The sequence below is a fragment of the Cupressus sempervirens genome, chromosome 4, assembly GCF_028749045.1.
Source record: "Cupressus sempervirens isolate cs-2001-9-10 chromosome 4, ASM2874904v1, whole genome shotgun sequence".
Taxonomy (NCBI): domain Eukaryota; kingdom Viridiplantae; phylum Streptophyta; class Pinopsida; order Cupressales; family Cupressaceae; genus Cupressus; species Cupressus sempervirens.
Window position 1 is genome coordinate 372,218,476 of NC_143121.1, and position 23,784 is coordinate 372,242,259.

The following is a 23,784-nucleotide window of genomic DNA, read 5'->3' on the forward strand; positions in this document are numbered from 1 at the left end:
AGGTAACTTTATATTTAATTAATTTAATAAAGTGACTTGGATTATAAAATATTTAATAAAGTCACTTAAGAGATAAGATCAAAAATGTTCTAGAAGTCTCTGGAGAAGTTGGAAAGAAAAGAATAAATAGGCACCTCGGGGCTCCATTCGAATCAGGCAGTTGTTTATCTCTCTTTTGATATCAGATTGTGATTCAATCACATGTGCATTGTGGAACCTAGGGTTTTTGCAAATTGTCACAGTTGGCCATTGAGAACGATAACTCTCAATTGGTAAGCAATTTTGAGGGTGTGAAATATCACTTGAATTATTGCAGATTGGAGGTGACATTCAGTCATTTCATCAAGACGATTATTTGTGGCTTAAAGCCAATTTTGTGGTTCTTGTATCACTATTTTTGGAGGATTCGATTTAGATCATTAGGACAGGGGCAGAATTGAAGATTCAAGGCAGAATTGAGGAATTGTAGCGTAGGCGAGTTTCAGTTTTTCAGTGGGCTTAGAAGGGGTTCGATTGCTGATTAAAGAAGAAAGGTTTTGATATCACTTAACTAGGTGGATCGAATCTTAACTGTTGGGCTCCAATCGCAAGTTTAACTTGCTCATAATATCCGGTGGTGGCGATAAACTGATGAGGGCAGATAAAACTGGGATCCATCGGCTCTGAATATTCAAATAAGCAGACCCGACGGATTGAAAAGACTAAGCTGGAAGCTAGGCGATTATCGAGTTTGAGGAAGCAGTCGAGTTTGAAGAATATCGAGGGATAACTCATCAATTTTCAAAGCGGTAATCACCATTAACGGATTGGGAAGCATATCTCAACCACGCTCCATAGTTACACACGACTCAAGGCACGGGGTTTAATATCAGGCGGCTCATATTAACTGACCCACAATATCCTTCGGATTGCAAACAATATCAATTCCGTGGTGTAAGACAATTATCATTCATGGTGGAGCGCTTCATAGCTATACCAGGGGTCAGGTGTATTATAAGACAGTAATCAACCGCTCATGATTCTCTGCAGACATTTATTGTTGACATCATATGTCTTTATGTCGACGGTGTATTGCAAGAACAGTATTTTGAGTAATTTGATGCAGTATATCTCTTTAGTAGTAAAACTGTGCGAGGATCTCCTGACTAAGGTGGGATGATTATTACAACTAACAGTAGGCAAGTCTTACACAGTATTCATGGAAAATTTATCATCAGACCTTCCAACCCGCAATAAATTCAGTCGTGATTTGATCACCATTGGGCAATGTTATACCGTCCACGTGGGCTTAGATCATAATCACTTAACAAAAGAATGAATGCACATCAGAGACCTGGCAGAGTATAAATTGTAGATTGGGTTGCTCGAACATCTACATCAGCTAGTATTGGCTCCAACACTGGAGAAATTGCACACCGATTGGGCAGAAGAGGGGTAGCAAATTGGCGGCATCAGTCTCCAAATAGGGTATATATGATATGATGAACAATGATGGTTAGGTCTCCCGTGAGCAAGCCCTAAGAGTCGAAGCACTGAGCAAAGACTGTGATCAGTATTGACAGAGGAAATGCGAGAGACCAGTTTAAGTAATTAAAGACTCAATATTGATTCTCCTCTTTGTCAGGTTCACCTAATAAGTAAGATTATAGCATAATACATTTGCAAATTGTAAATCTTTGCAAGTTTAATTTAGCAACTAAAGTTGGCATCAAGAGTGTTTAACAAATTGTCGTAGTTCAGTTGGTATAATGAAGTAGCTCTTTCAGACAAGGTTATTACAGTAGTTCCGGACCTTGATTGCTAACTGTTTGACGAAATAACCGAACCCTTGAAGTATTGAGTTTTGGCGCTATAAGAAACAATAATCCATTGGGGATATTGCAGTGGTATCAGAGCGGTTTTCTTGCCATCCTGTGGGGTGAGAACCGACTTACATGAGTGATCAACACTCTACTTCAACCAAGATGGACAGGTACAACACAGTCTCCGAGGACACAATCTTGGACAAGTAATAGACACAGTATTCAGAGTCGGAATTGTGGAAGGGAGGACTATTCAGACGTTCAGGATGAGCTCAAGAAAATAAGTCATAACATGTCTGAACTATTGGTTAAGCACCACCGTATGAATGACAGGCTATCCGACCCAACTAAGGTGAACAAGTCAACTGGATTTCGATTCAGAAAATCTTTTCACAAAGCACTAGCTGATATAGTGGGAGATGTTACTAGGAACCTTAATGAGGAGTTTGAGAAACAAGTATGCAACCGGTCAGAGGTTTCAGTTCGGTCACAGGAAGAAGTGGTGAAGGATATTACGCTGATGGATAGTAACTGTCAACTTGGTACTCAAGTTGAGACAGTTGTATACAGGTTTCCCAAGGGTGATGTTTCAGGTACTCAGGATGGTTTGGTTCCAACAGGTAGAGTAGTGGGTTCAGATGATGATGAGGATGTTGATGGTGAGATACTAGGTAGAGATGAGCAAACACTGAGTATTCATGATTTTGCTGAAAGAGAGTACCAAGCTCAGTTAGACGCTTTGTCACATGAGGTTGAAACTGACAGTACTTCACATAATTTGTCCAGCCAGCTGAAGGTAAGTGAAGATAGTATCGTGACTTCCTTATCTCATCATGACAGGATACGGGAGATGATAGAAGAGCACATCTGAATGATTCAGTTACAAGGAAGACATAAGGGAGTTCAGGCAAAATCTTCTTGCTTTGACTTACAGGAAATTAGTGAAGGAATGGGAACAATGAAGTTGAGTTATCTACATCTTCTATCAGATCGGGACCATCTTCTTAGACTTGTCAGAGACTACTCAGATGCCTTGAGAAGGAAGGAGGAAATTGACAAGGTTTCTTGCAAGCTTGAGGACACTTGAGCAACTTTGGCTTTACAGGACTGGGAGAGACATGAGAATGAGCATGGCATGGAGCTAAGCTTAGTTTCATCTTGCACGCCTGACACTCAGCTTTCTACATTTGATGGGTCATATGTGGTTGCTGATAATGTTGCGCATTCATCTAACATTCACATCCAGGATACAAGGACAAGGTCAAACAAATATGTGGAGATAGTTGGTATTGGTCACATTACTCAGGTAAGGAGTTTGCTTGAGTTACCAGCTGTTTCTTGTATATGGATTCGGGAATGTTTCAGCAGCATTTGGGATTCAATTGAATGGAGATCGTTAACACTTAATGGTAGCAATGAGTGTTTAAATACTATCATGGACTGGATTAGCCGAATACCCGGTGTTGTCTTTCTTTGTGCCAGCAGCTTGACCGATGTTGGTATTAGTTTTTATACACCGGTGTTGGGTTTGGTTTATATATGTAGACGACCATTCTTGCTGGAAGGTGTTGAAGATTTTTCATATTTGACAGTAGGTACAGATGAGTCCTAGGATCGTTTTGGCCTTGATGACATCCAGGAGGATGAAGTGGACAGTTTTGAAGATTCAGCTTCCTTGACAAATTCTTTGGGTACAGAGGAGTTTGATAGCAGTACAACAACTTTTGACATTTTGGATGTTGATATGAGTTTTGAAGAGGATTCGCAAGATATGGATGACAATATTTTAGAAACCAATAACTTTGAAAATACTCCTTTAGACAATGTGACAGAGGAGGTTTGTGGAAGATAGTTTAGCCAGAGCCATCATGTGACTAGCCAGTTGAAAGTTAGTGAGCAAGACATTGCTATCGCTTGTGAGCATTTTGATACTGCTCGACAATTGTTGGCTATTACTAGTTGGGGGACTTCTATGGTAGATGAGACCAGTGGTGGTTACCTTTCTTTGGTAGAGATTCATGCCTTGCGTGAAGCTATACGAATTTTGAAGCAAGATTACTTACGATTGGTAGCCGACCGTGATCACCTGGTTGAGTGGGGAAGTACAGCTTATGAGGCACTCTTGGATCATGAAGAAGAGGTGAGTGAGCTTTCCCAGGAGCTCATAGAGACTACTGAGGTTTTAGAGGATACATGGCGGGATCTACAGAAGTCGCAGTTTTAGTTGAAGGAGGTGACCATGGAGTTGGAGCATTTGTGGCCAAAACCAGCCCCAGACCCAGTTCATTTGACTATTGAGGTGGATGATGGTAAGTACACTTCCGCAGTTGCTACTAAGGAGCATATTCTTGAGGCTGACACACATATTCAGGATTTGGTAGTAGCTAGTTCTAATGAGTTCGGGATACCGGTAGAGTCAAGTTTCCAGATTGATTCTTCTCAGATAGTTGATAGTGTGGTACAGTTGAGTATGCCACCCTTACAGGAGGGCCAATTGTGGTGTAAAGGGGAGTATGTTAATGTTTCCTCATATAATTTTTATTGCACTGAACCGTTCATGGAGTATTTGCTAGATAGTGCATGTGTTCATTTGGACTCACATAAAGTGACAGAAGGTGTTCTCATCCAAGATACTAGTATTATTTGCAAATTGGTTGAGAAGATTATAGTGGTCCTCTCTACTATGCTACTTCACGGGGATCTCGAGGAAGGGTTTGCTGAGTAGAATGCACGGGATCCTATCCAGCCTACAGTCACTCGGAGTCAGAAATTGGAGCCATCTGTTGATTCCCAGTTCAGTGATGATGAGCCAGCAACAGAGTTTGGAGGTTCTTATCGGTGTTATGCGGTAGGGTTCGCTCATCATTTTTCTTTTGACACAGAGATAGAAGATTTTATTTCACGCAGATGTAGATTGGCTCCAGTTTCTTACCATCCATTAGGGGATGGATTGGCACCATCTTTTGAAAATGGAATTAGTAGTTGCAAGTTAAATAGCTTGCCGCATTGACACACCCGAAGCATTTTATCAGGGATTGGATTTGATGGCAATAACTCAGGTACCTATTGTTGTTGTCATATCCATAGTGCAGTTGGGTGTGGGTGTCAATTAGATAGGAACTTGAGTTTTGATAGAGTTGATGTTTCAGTTGGCTTGAGTTCCGCAGAATGTTTTCTTCTATCGACATTTACAGTTGGTTTTCAGATAATTTCATCAGAGTTGTCAAGTCGTTTGGTATTGAGTACAGTTTCTCAGTTGTTGATATTGATGATTTCTCCACGAGAATATGGTGAGGATTGGGATGATACACAGATTTACATTTGGGATCCAGGCAGGCTGATTGGTTCATGGTTTAGCCATTGCTTGGGGACAAGCAATTTCAGGAAGGGCGGACTGTCATGTCCCCAATTTTCGGTGGCAGTCTGATTAATTAATTTGATTAACTTGGTTGCCCAAAATAATGAATATTTTATGAGGACGACTAATTAATCATTTTAATTAAATAAATAAATGATATTAAGTTAATTACTTATAAAGTTATCAAATAAATAAATATTAAAAGGCAACTTTATATTTAATTAATTTAATAAAGTGACTTGGATTATAAAATATTTAATAAAGTCACTTAAGAGATAAGATCAAAAATGTTCTAGAAGTCTCTGGAGAAGGTGGAAAGAAAAGAATAAATAGGCACCCTAGGGCTCCATTCGAATCAGGTAGTTGTTTATCTGTCTTTTGATATCAGATTGTGATTCAATCACATGTGCATTGTGGAACCTAGGGTTTTCGCAAATTGTCAGAGTTGGCCATTGAGAACGATAACTCTCAATCGGTAAGCAATTTTGAGGGTGTGAAATATCACTTGAATTATTGCAGATTGGAGGTGACATTCAGTCATTTCATCAAGATGATTATCTGTGGCTTAAAGCCAATTTTGTGGTTCTTGTATCACTATTTTTGGAGGATTCGATTTAGATCATCAGGACAGGGGCAGAATTGATGATTCAAGGCAGAATTGAGGAATTGTAGCGTAGGCGAGTTTCAGTTTTTCAGTGGGCTTAGAAGGGGTTCGATTGCTGATTAAAGAAGAAAGGTTTTGATATCAGTTAACTAGGTGGATCGAATCTTAACTGTTGGGCTCCAATCGCAAGTTTAACTTGCTCATAATATCCGGTGGCGGCGATAAACTGATGAGGGCGGATAAAATTGAGATCCATCGGCTCTGAATATTCAATTAAGCAAACCCGACAGATTGAAAAGACTAAGCTGGAAGCTAGGCGATTATCGAGTTTGAGGAAGCAGCCGAGTTTGAAGAATATAGAGGGATAACTCATCAATTTTCGAAGCGGTAATCACGATTAATGGATTGGGAAGCATATCTCAACCACGCTCCATAGTTACACACGACTCAAGGCACGGGGTTTAATATTAGGCGGCTCATATTAACTGACCCACAATATCCTACGGATTGCAAAAAATATCAATTCCGTGGCGTAAGACAATTATCATTCATGGTGGAGCGCTTCATAGCTATACCAGGGGTCGGGTGTATTATAAGACAGTAATCAACCGCTCATGATTCTCTGCAGACATTCGTTGTTGACATCATATGTCTTTATGTCAACGGTGTATTGCAAGAACAGTATTTTGAGTAATTTGATGCAGTATATCTCTTTAGTAGTAAAACTGTGCGAGGATCTCCTGACTAAGGTGGGATGATTATTACAACTAACAGCAGGCAAGTCTTACACAGTATCCATGGTGAATTTATGATCAGACCTTCCGACCCGCAATAAATTCAGTGTGAAGAACCTCCTTATAGCAATATCGTGAGAATGCTCGAAATAACAGAATACAAAGTGATAGCAGAACTCAGAATGAATCTACTGATCGCAGGCCACTTCGAGGGGGTAACCTCCTTTGAGCAAGCTCAATACAATAAATTCGTCCATGCCCATCAAGGGCCTCAACCTATTCTTATATACTGAGTACGATCTAGAAAAGTAATACTACCTATGCATGTGGGATAATAAAATATACTCACGGGACGACTTACAAAGCATATGCGTCCAACAAAACTACTCTAACAAAATAAACAGAAGGAACACACATGTTCCTAACATCCCCTCTCCCTTAGAAAAAAGCTTTGTCCTCAAAGCTTAAGGTGTGGAAATTGTTGTTGAATCTGAAGAAGGGGTTCCCAGGTAGCATCCTCTGGTTGCATGCCATGCCACTGAATCAAGACCTCAGAGATGGAGTGAGAGCGAAGCTGGCGAGTGCGCTGGTCAATGATTGCCACCGGCTCCAGGATAATGGATCCTTCCGTATCCATTTCAGGGAGAGTAGTTTGTGCTCTGACAGTGGTACCCAGAACTTTCTTTAGACAAGAAACATGAAAGACTGGATGAATGCGGGAAGAAGGAGGAAGTTCCAGTTTATAAGCAACTGAACCAATCTTCTGCAGAACCTTATAAGGCCCATAAAATTTTGGGGCCAGCTTATGACGCCCTTTCAGCTTTAGGGAGGATTGTTTGTATGGCTGTAGACGAAGAAAAACCATATCCCCAACTTGAAATGAGCGCTCAGAACGGTGTTGATCTGCTTGCTGTTTCATCCTATTACGGGCCATGTGAAGATTATCCTGTAAGGTATGAAGAATCTGATCCCTGCTGCGGAGAACTATGTCAACTGCCTGGACTGGTGAGCTGTTGGGAGTGTAGGGAAGGAGCACTGGAGGTGCCTGACCATAGACTGCTTCATATGGAGTCATTTTAGAGGCAGTGTGGTAAGAGGTATTGTACCACCATTCAGCTAAAGGGAGCCACTTGGCCCACTGATGTTGCTATTCGGAAGTGAAGCAACGAAGATAAGTTTCCAAGCATTTATTGACAATTTCAGTTTGACCATCAGTTTGTGGGTGATAGCCCAAACTCATCTTCAGTTTGGTGCCAGTTTTCTGAAACAGTTCAGTCCAAAAATGACTGGTAAAAGTTGCATCACGATCAGAGACAATGGAAGAAGGGAGTCCATGAAGACGAAATATCTGGTCCATGAAGATTTGTGCAACAGAGGAGGCAGTATAGGGGTGGCTGAGGGCACAAAAATGACTATATTTCGAGAGACGATCAACCACAACCAAGATCACTGTCTTGCCACCGGATTTAGGAAGCCCTTCAATGAAATCCATAGAAATATCAGTCCAAATCCGTGTAGGGATGGGCAATGGTTCGAGCAAGCCAGGAAGGAGGGTCGTTTCACCCTTGTGGCGTTGGCAAGTATCACATTCAGCCACCATCTGTTGAATCGTCTGTTTCACCCCTTTCCAAAAGAAGTTTCTCCTTGCTCGCTCATAAGTTTTGAGGAAGCCTGAGTGCCCTGCTGAAGGAGAAGCATGGAGTTCATAAAAAATAGCCTGATGTAGAGCTGGGTTCTGAGGAAGCACTAGCCGACCCTTGTATCGAAGAGAAGCACCATCCCAAGAGTAATGTGGTATAGCAGAAGGATTATTGGTTAGCTGGTGAATGATTTGAGATAAAGAAGAGTCACTGTCATAGCCCTGCTGAACAGACGCTAACCAATTGGGAATGGGCATAGAAATAGCGGAAAGGGAAGCTTGATTATCAAATGTGCGAGAAAGAGCATCTGCCACAATATTCTCCTTACCCTTCTTGTAGGTGATCTCATAATCATACCCCATGAGTTTTCTGACCCATTTCTGTTGTGTAGGAGAGGATACCCATTGTTCCAGGAAGTATTTCAGACTTTGGTGATCGGTTCTGATGCAAAAATGACTCCCTAAGAGGTATGGCCGCCACTTCTGTACAGCATGCAAAATAGCCATCATTTCTTTTTCATAAGTAGAGAGGGCTAGATTCTTACCAGAGAGGGCTTTGCTAGTGAACGCAATAGGATGGTCATCTTGCAGGAGAACAGCACCCAATCCATTGCCGCAAGCATCACTCTCAATAGTGAAGGGTTTGGAAAAATCTGGCATTGCGAGAACAGGTGTACTGCACATAGCCTGTTTCAGTTGTTCAAATGCAGTCTCAGCAACAGGGGTCCAGGAGAAGGCATCCTTTTTTAACAGAGCTGTCAATGGTGCTGCAATTTTCCCGTAATCTTTGACAAACTTGCGGTAGTAGCCAGTCAACCCCAAAAAACCCCGAAGGCTCTTGAGAGTTTTAGGATGCGGCCAAGTTTTCATGGCATCTATTTTTGTAGGATCCACCCGCACTCCATGGTGTGCAACAATATGCCCGAGATACTCCACTTCCTCCTGGCCAAACACACATTTAGATAGTTTTGCACAGAGTTGATGATCAGAGAGAAGTTGCAAGACAAGCTCCAGATGATGGAGATGCTCAGCCCGAGTTTTGCTATATATGAGGATATCATCAAAGAAGACCAGAATGAATTTCCGGAGGTATGGTCGAAATATGTTATTCATCACTGCCTGAAATGTTGAAGGAGCATTCGTGAGGCCAAAGGGCATGACTAAAAATTCATAGTGACCATCATGTGTGCGGAAGGCAGTTTTAGGTATATCCTCCTCATTAACCCAAATTTGATGATACCCAGAACGAAGATCTAACTTGGAGAAAAAATGAGCCCCATGAAGTTCATCAAGAAGTTCATCAACAACTGGAATGGGAAACTTGTCCTTTATAGTGAGATGATTAAGTGCTCGGAAATCAATGCAGAGTCGCCATGACCCATCTTTTTTGCGAACAAACAGAACTGGAGAAGAAAAGGAACTGGTACTAGGGCGAATAATACCTTGCTTCAGTAAGTCACGGACAAGTATCTCGATTTCGGTCTTCTGATGAAATGGGTAGCGGTAGGGCCTGATGTTGGGCGGAACACTGCCAGGAAGGAGCTGAATACGGTGGTCCTCTGGACGAGAAGGAGGTAATCCCACAGGTTCAGCAAATACACCAGAATACTTGTCCAAAATGTGTTGGAGATCGGCAGGAGTGCTAGAGACTGCTGATGGCTGCATCTGAATGGAATGGAGCTGAGCGATGACACCATGTGAATTCTTCTTAAGAATTTTTTCCATACGGTGTGAACTGATGATGCTGAGAGACCCTAGTTGTAAGCCTTTCAAAGTGTGTTGGTGCCCCTCGGCTGAAAACTGCATCCAAAGTTCAGCAAAATCCCAGAGAATGGGGCCAAGAGTGCGTAACCATTGGGCACCCAAAACCACATCACAACCACCTAAGGGTAAGGCAAACATGTCAGAGTGCATGTTATAATCGCCAATAGAGAGACGCACATTGCGACATTTCCCTTTACAAGGTAAAGTGCCCCCATTGGCAATCATGACTTCAAAGCTAGAGCAGGGATGGATAAAGCAATCAGCCTGTTTGGCTATTCATGGATCAATGAAGTTATGAGTGCTACCAGAATCAATGAGTATAGTAAGAGGGATCTTCTTGAAGAAACCCTGGACCCGCATGGTTTGTGGAGTAGTGACTCCTGCCAAAGCATGGACAGATATCTCTGGTGGAGCTTCTGGTGACGGAGGTTCAGGCTGGTGAGGCTCAACCTCATCATCCACTGTTTCCTGAGCATCTACATATTCTTCCAGTTCCGGTGGAGAATCCACATCCAAGAGATAGAGCTTTTGCTGAACACATCTATGGCCCCGAGACCATTTCTCATCACAATTATAACAAAGCCCTTTGTCTCGCCTGACTCGCATCTCTGTTTCAGACAAGTGCTTGATCGGAGTAGTTCTGGGAGCTGGTATGACTGGAGGGTTGTGAGAACCTGTATTTCTGAATGGAACAAAATTAGATCTGGAGCGTTGTAGAGCACTAATCTTGTCTTCCGCTAACTTAGCCAACCCAAGGGCTTCCATCATTGTAGTAGGTCGAAACATTTTGACTTCGGAGCGAAGTGCATCCTTCAGACCACTGACAAAACAACTACGGAAGAATTCATCAGACAAGCCCTCTGTGTGATTAGCTAATTTTTCAAACTCTATCTGGTATTCTCTTACAGTGCCTGTTTGACGCAGTTTAGTGAGTGCTCCTGTGAAATCATCAAAGGAACTAGGGCCAAAGCGCTCCAAAATGAGGGTGCACAATTCTCTCCACGTTGGGCCTACATTAGCCTTGATGTACCAACGGAACCATTAAAGAGCTTCATGTTCCAAATGAAAAGATGCAAGGGGGACTTTGTGGTTATCCAAAGTATTATGCAAGCTGAAATACTGCTCTGCCCTATAGATCCATCCAGTCGGATCAGAACCATCGAAGCGTGGAAAATCAAGCTTTGGTCCACGAAAATTGCCAGAAGAGGACCCAGTATCTCCTGAATGGTTTCGGCTCATGGCGGACTGCTGAAAGTTAAGACCCAGAATTTTGTCATCCAGATCTTGAAGTTTGGTTTTGAGGGATGCCATTTCTTCTTCCATGATTTTTGCTCCTGTACGCGTAACAACCATAAAGCAAGGTTTTTTTTTTTTTTTTTTTTTTTTTTTTTGAAATGGGTAGAAGATGAGAAACAAAAACTTTTTTAGTTACGGCAAACTTGGATTTGGGTAAAACTCAGATAGGAAATGGGTGTTCGACGGGTGGTGGGAGACTATCTGGGGAGAAGGGAAACAGAAAAATGAGGGTTTCAAGGGTAGGGAGGCGAAATGAGGCGAACAGTCCAAGAGGGATAAGGGAGCAAAATGAGGAATTGAATCTTGTGGCTCAGTTTGGTGGCGATTGGATGAGAGGTGAAAAAGATAGGGCAAACCCTAAAATTAGATAAATGAGGGATTTAGGGCTTTGATATGTAAAATTTGGGGTTGGGTTGCCAAGGAAGGAAGTATGCGAAATGATATTGTAGACATTCTGCGGAAGTATGAGCAGAAACAGAAAGCAAACAAGGAAGCTACGACTAAAAAACAGAAAAAATTTTACTCTTTTTTTTTTTTTTTTTTTTTTTTTTTTTGAACAGTCGACTTAGAAAAATTCACTCACAGACAGAACAACTGAAAAGAGTTATTGCAATAACAAGAGATATTAGAAGTGAGAGGAACCTGAAGGCCACGACAGAAAAAAAATTTGATGTAATTTCCACCCAGCGAGCCCAAGAGAGTGCTCTGATACCAGATGTGAAGAACCTCCTTATAGCAATATCGTGAGAATGCTCGAAATAACAGAATACAAAGTGATAGCAGAACTCAGAATGAATCTACTGATCGCAGGCCACTTCGAGGGGGTAACCTCCTTTGAGCAAGCTCAATACAATAAATTCGTCCGTGCCCATCAAGGGCCTCAACCTATTCTTATATACTGAGTACGATCTAGAAAAGTAATACTACCTATGCATGTGGGATAATAAAATATACTCACGGGACGACTTACAAAGCATATGCGTCCAACAACACTACTCTAACAAAATAAACAGAAGGAACACACAGGTTCCTAACATTCAGTCGCGATTTGATCGCCATTGGGCAATGCTATACCGTCCACGCGGGCTTAGATCAGAATCACTTAACAAAAGAATGAATGCACATCAAAGACCTGGCAGAGTATAAATTGTAGATCGGGTTGCTCGAACGTCTACATTGGCTAGTATTGGCTCCAACATTAGAGAAATTGCACACCGATTGGGCAGAAGAGGGGTAGCAAATTGGCGGCATCAGTCTCCAAATAGGGTATATATGATATGATGAACAATGATGGTTAGGTCTCCCGTGAGCAAGCCCTAAGAGCCAAAGCATTGAGCAAAGACTGTGATCAGTATTGACAGAGGAAATGCGAGAGACCAGTTTAAGTAATTGAAGACTCAATATTGATTCTCCTCTTTGTCAGGTTCACCTAATAAGTAAGATTATAGCATAATACATTTGCAAATTGTAAATCTTTGCAAGTTTAATTTAGCAACTAAAGTTGGCATCAAGAGTGTTTAACAAATTGTCGTAGTTCAGTTGGTATAATGAAGTAGCTCTTTCAGACAAGGTTATTACAGTAGTTCCGGACCTTGATTGCTAACTGTTTGACGAAATGACCGAACCCTTGAAGTATTGAGTTTTGGCGCTATAAGAAACAATAATCCGTTGGGGATATTGCACCACCATAGTGCAAAAAAGAAAAAAAATGAATAGAATGTGCTAGGAGTAGAATCTGAAAAAATAGCCAGCATCTAAATAATTTTCCAGTGATATAAAGAATTATCAAATCAGAGATCAGATACCCAAGATATGTCTCATGGAGTACAAAATAGAACCTGTGGCTTTGACTATAGAAATAGGAAACTAAATAGCATCAAAAGTCCAAATAACCTACACCATCATAATGAGATCGGCAAGAGCTTTCAATGATATAAGATTTGTAAAAAAATGCTTCCTTATGACAAAGATACAAAAAAAAAACCACATATTACTTTTTAGGACAAAACAAATCATAGAAGAGACAGTTTGAAGGCTATCAAATTTTGGCTCAAAAGATGATGACATCAACACCTATTGTAGGCTTGTAATGTTTCAATACTTTTCTCACCTCGCTATTGTTTAGCACTTTGATGATGCAGGTGTCCTTTTTGGGAAGAATTAAAAAGTTTTAAAAAGGAAAAACTCTTTGAAGGAAACCTTTTTTAAAATTAAAAATATACAAATCATTAGCTTTTTCAACAAAGCCCTTATTTGTGATTTATTTATTTTAAACAAAAAATAAATCATCACCTTGGGAAGTGTGCCCACATCTAGGAGCACGCTTTTTGCCTTACTAGTCAACTGTGTCCAAATTGGACAAATTTTACATGGAAATAGGGGTTTTTGGGTGCTAAATTAAATGGTGAGGTTTGTTTGGGCTCAAAATGTACCAAAAAAATGATCCTTGATTCAATACTAAATACCTCTAAAAATTGAAACCCTCTAAAATAAAAAAAACGAATATGAAAATCAAACAAAATCTCCCATAAACAGAATAGGGGCATGAAGATCTAGAGCTTTGATACCATGTTGAAGTTGATGAAAGATTAACTCCACAGCCCCCAAGAATCACCTACATGCAAACACCTGTCATAGAAAGAGAGGAGCAAAAGCTATGAAGGCTGGAATTCAAAGATCTATAGAATTAGTGAAAAAGAGATTGCTATTATCAAATTTGAATTAATAAATTACAAAGAGATCAATCCTTATAAACAAAGATCAAAACCCTACCGAGTAACAAACCTAGGTTGCATGATAATAATTGATAAAAGAATTAATTATTATATGCCCAAAATTTAGCTTAAATAAACTAGAGATAATCAGTGACTTAATAATTAAATCAATATGATTTAATTAATAAGAAAATAAATTATTACTCTAACAGTTTTAGTATACATAACTTGAAAAGTATAATACTATTGTGAAAGGAGAATTAATTCAATCTAACCTATAGTGTGAGAAGTTATATTCCAGTACTATGAATCTTGATGAGAAGATCATTATACAAAGACCCTCTGATGATCAAATGGGTCTTGGATACATTAGAGAAAAGTTAGCTAAGAAGTTTGAAGTTAGAAAAGATTACAATCTTGTTATCCATCAGTCAGAGCACAAGGAAGATAATCAAAACAAGATTGAGTCAAAACAATATGAAGATGTACATAAGCAAGTTAATGTACTGAAGCAACCTAAGCAAGTTGAATCACTTTAAAAAACAAGGAATGAATTCAAAGGTATATTTTATGCATGCAATAAAGTTGGTCATAAGAAAAGGGACTGCATAGATAATTCATCTAGAACCCTCTCTGGTTATTGTTATAATTGTCATGGTTTTGGTCATAAAGTAGCAAACTGTAGAAAGACTAAATTTGATAATAACAATAATAATGGTAGAATTTTTAGAGGCTCCAACCCTACAACAAGTAGACCTATTCGAGGAACCAATGTTATAAGGAATTACATTATGTGTTATAAGTGCAACAACTTTGTATATATCAGTAGATATTGCAGAACATGGATTGATTAGTCAAGACCTATATATGGATATAATGTTATAGTTTGTCACATTCGTAACAACATGGAACACAATGCAAGATTTTGTAAGATGAACATGAGGAACAACATGATAAACCATAACCCTAGAAGGAACATAAAAAATAAATATAAAGAATGAGAATAACAACAACAATCAATGAGAAAACATAAAAGATCTTGTAGGAAACCTTGATGAATCATTTGTTAAAGATAAGGAACCAACAAGTTCATGTGTTGTGTTGGAAAGTCAGTCTAATAAAGCACTAAATAATAAATTGAAATCAGTGGTAGTTGGTCATCAATCATTATTTGATTGAGAAACTTTTACAAGAAAAACATTAAAGATTTAGGATAGAAAACTTAGTTAAAACTTTAGGAGAAATTTGGAGACTTGTGTAGTTAGTATGAGGTAGATCATGAAGAGAAGAAGCTATTGTTAAGAGTGCATAAGATTTGGAGCGTGTATGTAAGTATATGAAGAAAAAGTTGACTAGTATACAAATTTTTATTTTTTTTGGTGATAGTGTACTTGTGCAATTAATGCAGAAGTAAATAATATGTGATTTTAAGGTTGAAATCAAGTTGTTAATCCCCATTTGATTGTGCAAGAGTTAAAAGAGAGCTTTGAAACGACTTTAAAGGTGAATTTGAAGTGATTTAAGCATCAAAACAACAAGCCCTAGTTTCCCGATATTGAGGTCTTCATGAAAACATAAATTGAAATTTTAAGTTGAAAGAATGACAACCCCAACATTATGCAATGTTGTGAATGAAAGGCCTAGATATAAATTCAAGAAGTATCCCTATGTTTCATTGGATCGAATCTTCCATTGAAGGACGCACGTGATCAATTGCTGGAAAACATTCCACACAGATACAGGGGTGGCTGGTCTCCTGACCATAACTAATTCCCACTGATCCGTTCGCACGGCAATGCGATTTAAACAGTTTCATCTTATTGCGCATCATCTTTGTTTATATTAAATATTTTTTGGGGGCAAGTCTCTGTTCAGGAGCACTGTCAAACATAAAATACAAACAACAAAATCCAAGTCTGCGAATGACTTTGGCAAATCGTATCAACCTATTTTTCCTCGGAAACACGCAACAAGTTCCCATCATAAGATGGAAACTTGCGAAACTCAAACAATTTTAAATTAATAAAAAAATGAAACATCTCCCTCGAATTGCAGTGGTTAAAGTATATATACGCACTGCGTGGATGAGAGTCGAAGCACCCCTCAATTCGCTTCAAGTCATACAATGGAGATGAGTAAGATTAATTTCAAAGCTGCGGCATTAACTGCTCTTACTCTGGCCACGTGTATCTTGTGGACTGCCTCTGCGGGGAGCATAGCGATATACTGGGGCCAAAATGGCAACGAAGCCTCTCTCACCCAAACCTGCGCCACCGGTAACTTCAAGTTCGTCATCCTCGCGTTTCTCCCCGTCTTCGGAAACGGCCGCACGCCGCAGCTGAATCTGGCCGGTCACTGCGATCCTTCTTCTGGCGGCTGCAAAAAGCTGAGCGCCGAAATAAAATCATGCCAGCAGAGAAACATTAAGGTGTTTCTTTCGCTCGGAGGCGGCGCTGGAAGCTATTCAATCGCCTCTGCGCAAGATGCTCAGAACGTCGCAAACTATCTGTGGAACAATTATCTCGGCGGGAGCTCTGCGTCTCGGCCTCTTGGCGACGCCGTTTTAGACGGCATCGACTTCGACATCGAGGCGACGACAGAGCACTGGGACGACTTGGCGAGAGCGGTGTCGGCTCTTTCTTCTCGCGGAGGGAAGAAGGTGTTGCTGAGCGCCGCCCCGCAGTGCCCTTTCCCCGACGCCGATGTTGGACAGGCCCTGCAGACGGGGCTGTTTGACTTCATCTGGATTCAGTTCTACAACAACCCGCCTTGCCAATACGTCAACGGAGGCGCTTCTCTGATGAGCGCGTGGAAGCAGTGGACGAGCACCATTCCCAAAACAACCAGTTTCTTTCTGGGGCTCCCTGCTGCCTCTTCAGCTGCAGGCAGCGGCTTCATTCCCGTGGGTACTCTCAAGTCGAATGTGCTGCCTCAGTTGAAGAAGTCACCCAAGTACGCGGGAGTCATGCTCTGGTCCAAATTCTACGACGAGCAGACTCAGTACAGCTTCTCTATCAAAGGCTCTGTCTGAGATCAGAGTTCATAATTATTGTTGGTGAATAGTATATTGTCCCATTGTTGAATAATATAACTCGGGCAGCAGCTTGATGCGTGTGTTTAGATTCGTAATGCTCGAGTTTTAATTTGTTGGAGCCGTAGCTGATTTCCCTATATTGAATGAAATATCTTTGCTTTTGTACAGAGTTTTTTCATTACTGATGTGGATTTTACAGCAATTGCATGCTAAGTTTTCTCACGTTCTAGAATTTGTTCAATATCTACACTTAGTTATGCATTTGTATTGCTTTTTTGAAAACTTTTGGTGTTACAATCAAATGGTCTTAAACCACACGATCAAAAAGTTCTGCTCATACTTTCTACGAGCTCTCTGCCATGTAATGGTGGAATTACGAATTCAAATTAAAGCTGAAACGGAAAATTGGACCATTTAATTGTTGTCGTAACTGACATAAATTAAATCAAACATCTAAACTATTCAAACTAGCACTTGAATCTTTGAAGGGGTGTAAGGGTTACGCTGGTAATTTTATATATCAAATCTTATTACTGTAGTGCTGATATGAAAAGTTTCCTCATAACATTGGCACAGTAAAATATTAGTAAGATATTATTTATTTCTCCCTTCCTTGATATCTATGGAATACATTCTATTAGACTTTTCCTTCATTGAGGCTAATCTTTATTTTTAATAATTTATTTTTTTCACAAGTTTTGCCAGTATCTTTACACTTTTTTTCATCCATAATAAACTTAATGGGCTCTTGGTTAGAATGACTTGTACTTTGATTATCCTCCTCCAAAAGAATGGGTGCTACAAGAACAGTGGCAATATTGTTACTAATGAAGTACAAACTATTGTAGTAGTTTTCAGCATGATATGAGATATGGAGTGTGGGAGCTATGAAAGTTTTAGATTTTGGATACTTGGCTCTTAAAATGGTGCACATGAATGTTAGTTTAACATGGAGGTTGCATAAATCTCACAATGATTTGACCAAGTTTCATCTTTTTCCATTTTTCATAGTATCCTTCATCATGTCATCTTTTTGAGAAAAGAAAGGCTCAAAGTTTGAATGATGCTCCATAATCTACTCCACAACCATACTATGACACTTTGAGTATTTCTCTTATTCACCTTTGAGTTGATTTTCTAGGGCCCTAAAAAAGCCAATTCTATCTGGTAGCATTTGCACTATTCTCATTTGCAATCCATTTTGTTGAACCTTAATTTCTTCTTGGCACTCCTCATTTTTTGGTTCATATAACTGGATGCTTAATTGAGATTGCTTATCTTTTTCTCTAATGGACATTTCTATCCAAGGAAGAGATGTTTATGGTAAAACACATTTTTAACATGTAAGTCAGATAGATAATGAAGTATATAATATTAAAATACACATAACCAGGAGCATTATATTTCAAAAGAGCACAATGTTATGTTCAACTATTGTATAATGGTCTCAAGCTCTGAATAAATGATCAAATTCATTTGTATGTGATCTTGGAAAAAATGAAATTGATTAATCGTAGCACAAATGTAAATTATGCAACCCTACATATAAATTAGATGAGTTGAAGTTTATGAACATGTAGTCAATAAATTATGTCTTATGGTTTAAGAGACAAGTAGTTACAATTAGAAGTAATGTAAGGGTTAAAGCAAAGACTAATACATCTTTGGTTGGTTGTGAGAGTCAAGTAATAATATGTCCTATAAATAGAAACTACTTATATGTCCTTGGCAAGGTGTAAGGAACATGTAATTGCATGCCTGCAATATATAGACATGATTTTGCATGATGCATTGATAGATATAACTTTTGAGCTCTATCATGTTCACATGCATGTTTGGTTAAACTAAGACATTTCCATATTTATTTTCCTTATCATGAGATTTCATTATACACATTGGTATCAAATAAATTTTTGATCATGTATGTATATATTTGATTTAATTATGACATGCATTTATATCCATTACTTTTTGTCAATCCATTTTAGTGTCAATATTTGAGCTAGGGAACAACATATGCATTAGACTTCAAGTTATGAGTCACCTTAAGATTTATAGTTTCTTAAAAAATATAAACAATTGAGTGAAAAGTGAAATTCTCACACTTTTAATGCGTACTTTATGGTAATGCCACATTAAAGAATTCTAAAATAAATGAAAAAATAGATAAATGATGTATAAGAAAAAATTAATTTGAAAATATATATTTTACAATTATGATGAAAAGTATTGACAATATAAATATATAATAAAAAATATTATTAATAAGTCCCATGATAGTTTATCAAAATTAAAGTTTAAAATGATCCTCAATTCAAAAGAATATATATAAATCATCTTTTTCCATCTCATTATTTTGTATAGACCTTTTGGGAATTAGGTAGTTCTACAAATATTCAACATAATAAAATATCACTTCTATTTAAATGTTAAATTATTTATTATAAATATTTTTAAAATTAAGGTAAAGTTGCACATACAAATTATAATTGCATCTATATTACTTTATAACGATATAATAATTTTTTTAATGCTTATAAATACAAATTAAATAATGATAAAGATTAATTTAACTATAAACTCAAGTGATAATATATAAATAATTTAGGTGAGAATGAAGATATCAATTTAAAAATTCTTAAAAAATAATAATTTTATTTTATAATGAAATTATAAAAATATCTTTATTAATAACTTATTCTGATCTTGTTTTTAGTTATTCTAATTTTTTTTCCTTCTTATTTATAATTAGTTAATAATTTATTTTTCTTTATTCATTTTTATTTCATATACAATTGGTGGTGCCCTATGTTATCCATTCCACTTCCCCTATGAGGCTATTATACAATTTGCTAGACAAAATAAGCCAACATAAAACATGAGCTACCTTTAAATTTAATTTCAACATCTTAAAATTAGACCAAAAAAACTCTAAATTCCACTTCCCCTAAACCTAATATTTACTTTTCTAATTAATTAAATACTATCATAATTAAGTAATTTCATATAATATTTTATTACAATCCACTATTAGTTATCATAATTAAATAAATTAGATCTTTTCTTATAATCAAATCTTCCTTAAAAATAATTTTTATATTATGAAATTAAAAAACTAATAAATTAGATCTTTTCTTATAATCAAATCTTCCTTAAAAATAATTTTTATATTATGAAATTAAAATGTAAACAAAGTATATGCAAGAGCTAATTAGAAGTTCAAAACACAAATACTATTGAAATTTTGTTAGAACCATTTGCCCAAAACACCAAGCCAATATACTTATTCTTTGATCAATTTGGGACTTGATACATTATGCCTAATGTCTACCCATCAAACCATTGAAGTAAAAAACAAAAACTATTTATAATATAAAGGAGAAAACCATTATAGTCTGATAAAAATCAAATCTATGATAAAGAAACCTATGAATGGTCACATAAAAGAATTATAATGTATTGAAAAGAAGTGTTATGTAAGAGCATAAAAGCAAGCTACATACCATCTTAATGAGCATTAAGTATTAGCATTAAAAAATGATAGATTTGTGAATATTTTTAGTAATTTTTGAAAAATGCAATATGTTGATCACCTTTCATAGATAAAATTAAATTTTTTATGAATTAAATCTCTTAAGAATGCTAGTAACAATATTGTTACAAACTAAAATTACATTAAGAAATTAGAGTTCTAATACAACTCTAATGGAATCTAGTTTTTATCATCTATTTTCCTAGACACCACTAAAGACAAAATATTTATCTATTTCCTTCAAGTTAAAAAAAATCTCTTCTAATCTTTATAAGAAGAGATGAATAGCATTACTTTTTGAAAATTTATCGAGCTAGAGTACAATGCTTTCTTTTGACTTTGCAAGATAATGGTTAGTAGGAATGGTGGTTTAGGATAGTGTTTTATCAAATGCATGATACAAGTACGATGTTTGTTTTCATCGTGGATGTTATTTGTAGAGTTTGAATTTCCAACCTCTCTATTGGATGATAACCACATAGATAATCCTATAATTGCTTTATTTTTTACAAATACTATAAGGATAATTGCATAAATAGAGATTATTTAGTACCTATGTTAGAATGAATGGATTGAATGCATTCTTTTTCTATGTGTGTATATATTGACTTTCCTATCATAGGAAACAATTGGAGTTAACTAAGAAAGGTTGGAGGTTCAATTGGTGTTGTGTATCAATTATGTTGTAGGTTGGTTGCACAATCTTAATGCTCTTCTCATAGTAGTCATCTAGTCTTCCCAAGAAAATTTGTATGTATTTCATCTTCATCTTCTAGCAATCAGTAGACATCAATAATAATGCAGTGACAAGATCAAAAGATGCCCACTATTCTTTTCACATTTCTATCAATAATCGTATTCATTCTCAAGACCGGGCCTTATTTCAAGTTCATAAGCTTGAAAGGAATATCAGTGGGTTCCTTGGAATTTTCCTTTATATTATAATTTCCCATTAATGAATTGATAAGAGAGGAGAATTAAGATGAGCAGTGTTGCTTTAATTTCAATCAACACAATTTTTTACTACTAAATTTTCATCAATTGTGCCAACTACGAAAACTCCATTTTTGTAGAGATCACTCTTTTTGGCACCACAAATGTTATTATTAGCATAAGAATACTAGGAAATCTAGATATTCTAACCAATGTTCTTCAAGAGAGAAGCCTATCAACTTAATAATTAAGAAAATAAAATCAAAGACTCATTTATTTTATTTCTATTATTATAAAAATATACATTATTTCCTAGTCTAAAGGACTCTCATGTGGAAGAGGAAGTCACATCTCAAATATTAATGGAAAAGGGTAACTTTGATATTTTTGTTGCTTTTTCTTGGATACAATAATATATTTCCATAATATTGGAGAAATGTATTAAGATGATGTTTTTTCTTAGTCAATACATTCTAAATAAAGGTAGCCAAAAAAAAGCATCATTCCAAGGATTTGAACTTGAAGATTTTAAATAGTCCCAAATTAATATATTTATATCAACTAAACATGAAGAAATCATAAAACATAGTAGAATATTTAATGTTTTTTATAATGAAGGAAGGAAGAGGGCCTTGAACCCAAAGTACCATCACAAATAGTTAGCAATGCTTGGGCCATTACACACAAGTAACAAAAACCAACCAAACTCCTTAAACCTTAAACAAAATCTATCAAAAACCACAACAACCTACACTAACCAAACAACATTATGATTTATCATAGTATAATCAAAAGGATTGCTATTCAACAAAATCATATAACTAAGCTTATTAAGCACATAATATAAAATAAAATCTAACCCAAAAAATATTGCTATAGCAGTTATCATACTTAAAAACAAAGAAGTCCATTTTTTTCTTTTATAAAAAGAATCTCTAAACCCAAAGATAGAAATAACCTGTTAAAACAAGAGAGAAGTAGAGCTATCAAGCCTACTTGATGGAATTCAAGTCCCTCTTTAGGTGGTGAGTCTAGCTTCCTTGTCCTCCACCTTATCACCTAAACTTGCATCCCTCACCTTCTTCATTTTTCTCCTTATCATGACCACTCCAAGAATAGATCCTTTTAGGATCTCCCATTGAATTTGTACAGGGTAGAAGTCATGACCCCCAACTCAATGTTGGTAATGGAATCATTGTATGTTTTATTGGGGGAGTCAATTTTAATCTGCATACTATCCAAATGGTCGATTTAATTGTGTTCCAACACCTTAATCCTATCCTATAGAGTTTTTGTTTTAGGGTTCCCCTTATCTTTCTCATCCTTAGTGTCACTTTGACTCCCTTATTATTTTGGATTCTTCCACAAAGACGCTCTCCTAGGTAGGATTAATCACACCTAAGTCCACCTCAATGTGTGCCTCATGTTCTTCCATTTTCGTATCTTCATCCTCCATATCATAGCTTTCTTCTTCACCATTGGAATACTCTACATCCTCCAATTTAGTTTCCTCGCTGTCCTCTGACAATTTAGTTTCCACTTCCAAATACTTCATTTACTCCTCTGCAACCTTCATTTGTTTCTTCTCCTCTATCATACTCATTTCTTTCTTCTTTCAAATGTGTTTAGACCTCCTCCCTGGTGAGTTGGACTCCTTATTTTTCTCCTTCTTCCTAGTATTGTAATCTTTACTTGCCTCTTCTTTTGACCCTTATTTTTCCACATCTATGATCTTCTTATCCATTTTTCTACTTTTAGGGTTAGTGCCTTAGGGGTTATTTTGGGGTGAATTTTTCCTTTTAGGAAGGGTTTCTAGTAGAAGGGATTCCGAGAGAGAGAGAGAGAGAGAGAGAGAGAGAGAGAGAGAGAGAGAGAGAGAGAGAGAGAGAGAGAGAGAGAGAGAGAGAGAGAGAGCATTTGGGATGTCATTTTTAGGGCTCAAGGAATCAACATTCTCAATTTTTTGTGTAGAGGTGCTAGTACCAATATCCTCTTTCCTAAAAGTCAAAACCTATGAAAAGAAAAATATGTAAAAATGACATGGTGGTAGAGCACAAAAATTAGGTCTTGGTGGAGAGTGGGGCTATCACCACTACTTATACTACCTTTAAGAGAAGATTGTAAGGAGAAAGGCACACTTATCTTTTCTCCATTACACAAAAAAAATTAGTAGGGGTAATGGTAAGTGCTATAGGGATTAAAGTGCTCTTCAAAGTAAAATATCTCATGACATAGAGAGAAATAATATCAAAGGAGGGGGAAGAGTGAATCTATCATACCCATTTTTTGACTTCATCTTTTCCACCTTCCCCTTGTCTTTAAAAACTTCTTTCTATAAAGCCTGTACCTAGCTTGGCTTTGTGTTCAACCTAGG

The 23,784-nt window shown here is 37.4% G+C and overlaps 1 protein-coding gene across 1 annotated transcript; it reads left to right on the forward strand.

The window, feature by feature from the left end:
* The first annotated feature begins 16,023 nt into the window (after nucleotides 1-16,023).
* On the forward strand, nucleotides 16,024-17,021 carry LOC149561616 (acidic endochitinase-like). Its single transcript, XM_089823818.1, has one exon. The coding sequence runs from the start codon at nucleotides 16,037-16,039 to the stop codon at nucleotides 16,940-16,942; it is 906 nt and encodes a 301-aa protein (XP_089679944.1). The 5' UTR covers nucleotides 16,024-16,036; the 3' UTR covers nucleotides 16,943-17,021.
* Nucleotides 17,022-23,784: the final 6,763 nt, after the last annotated feature.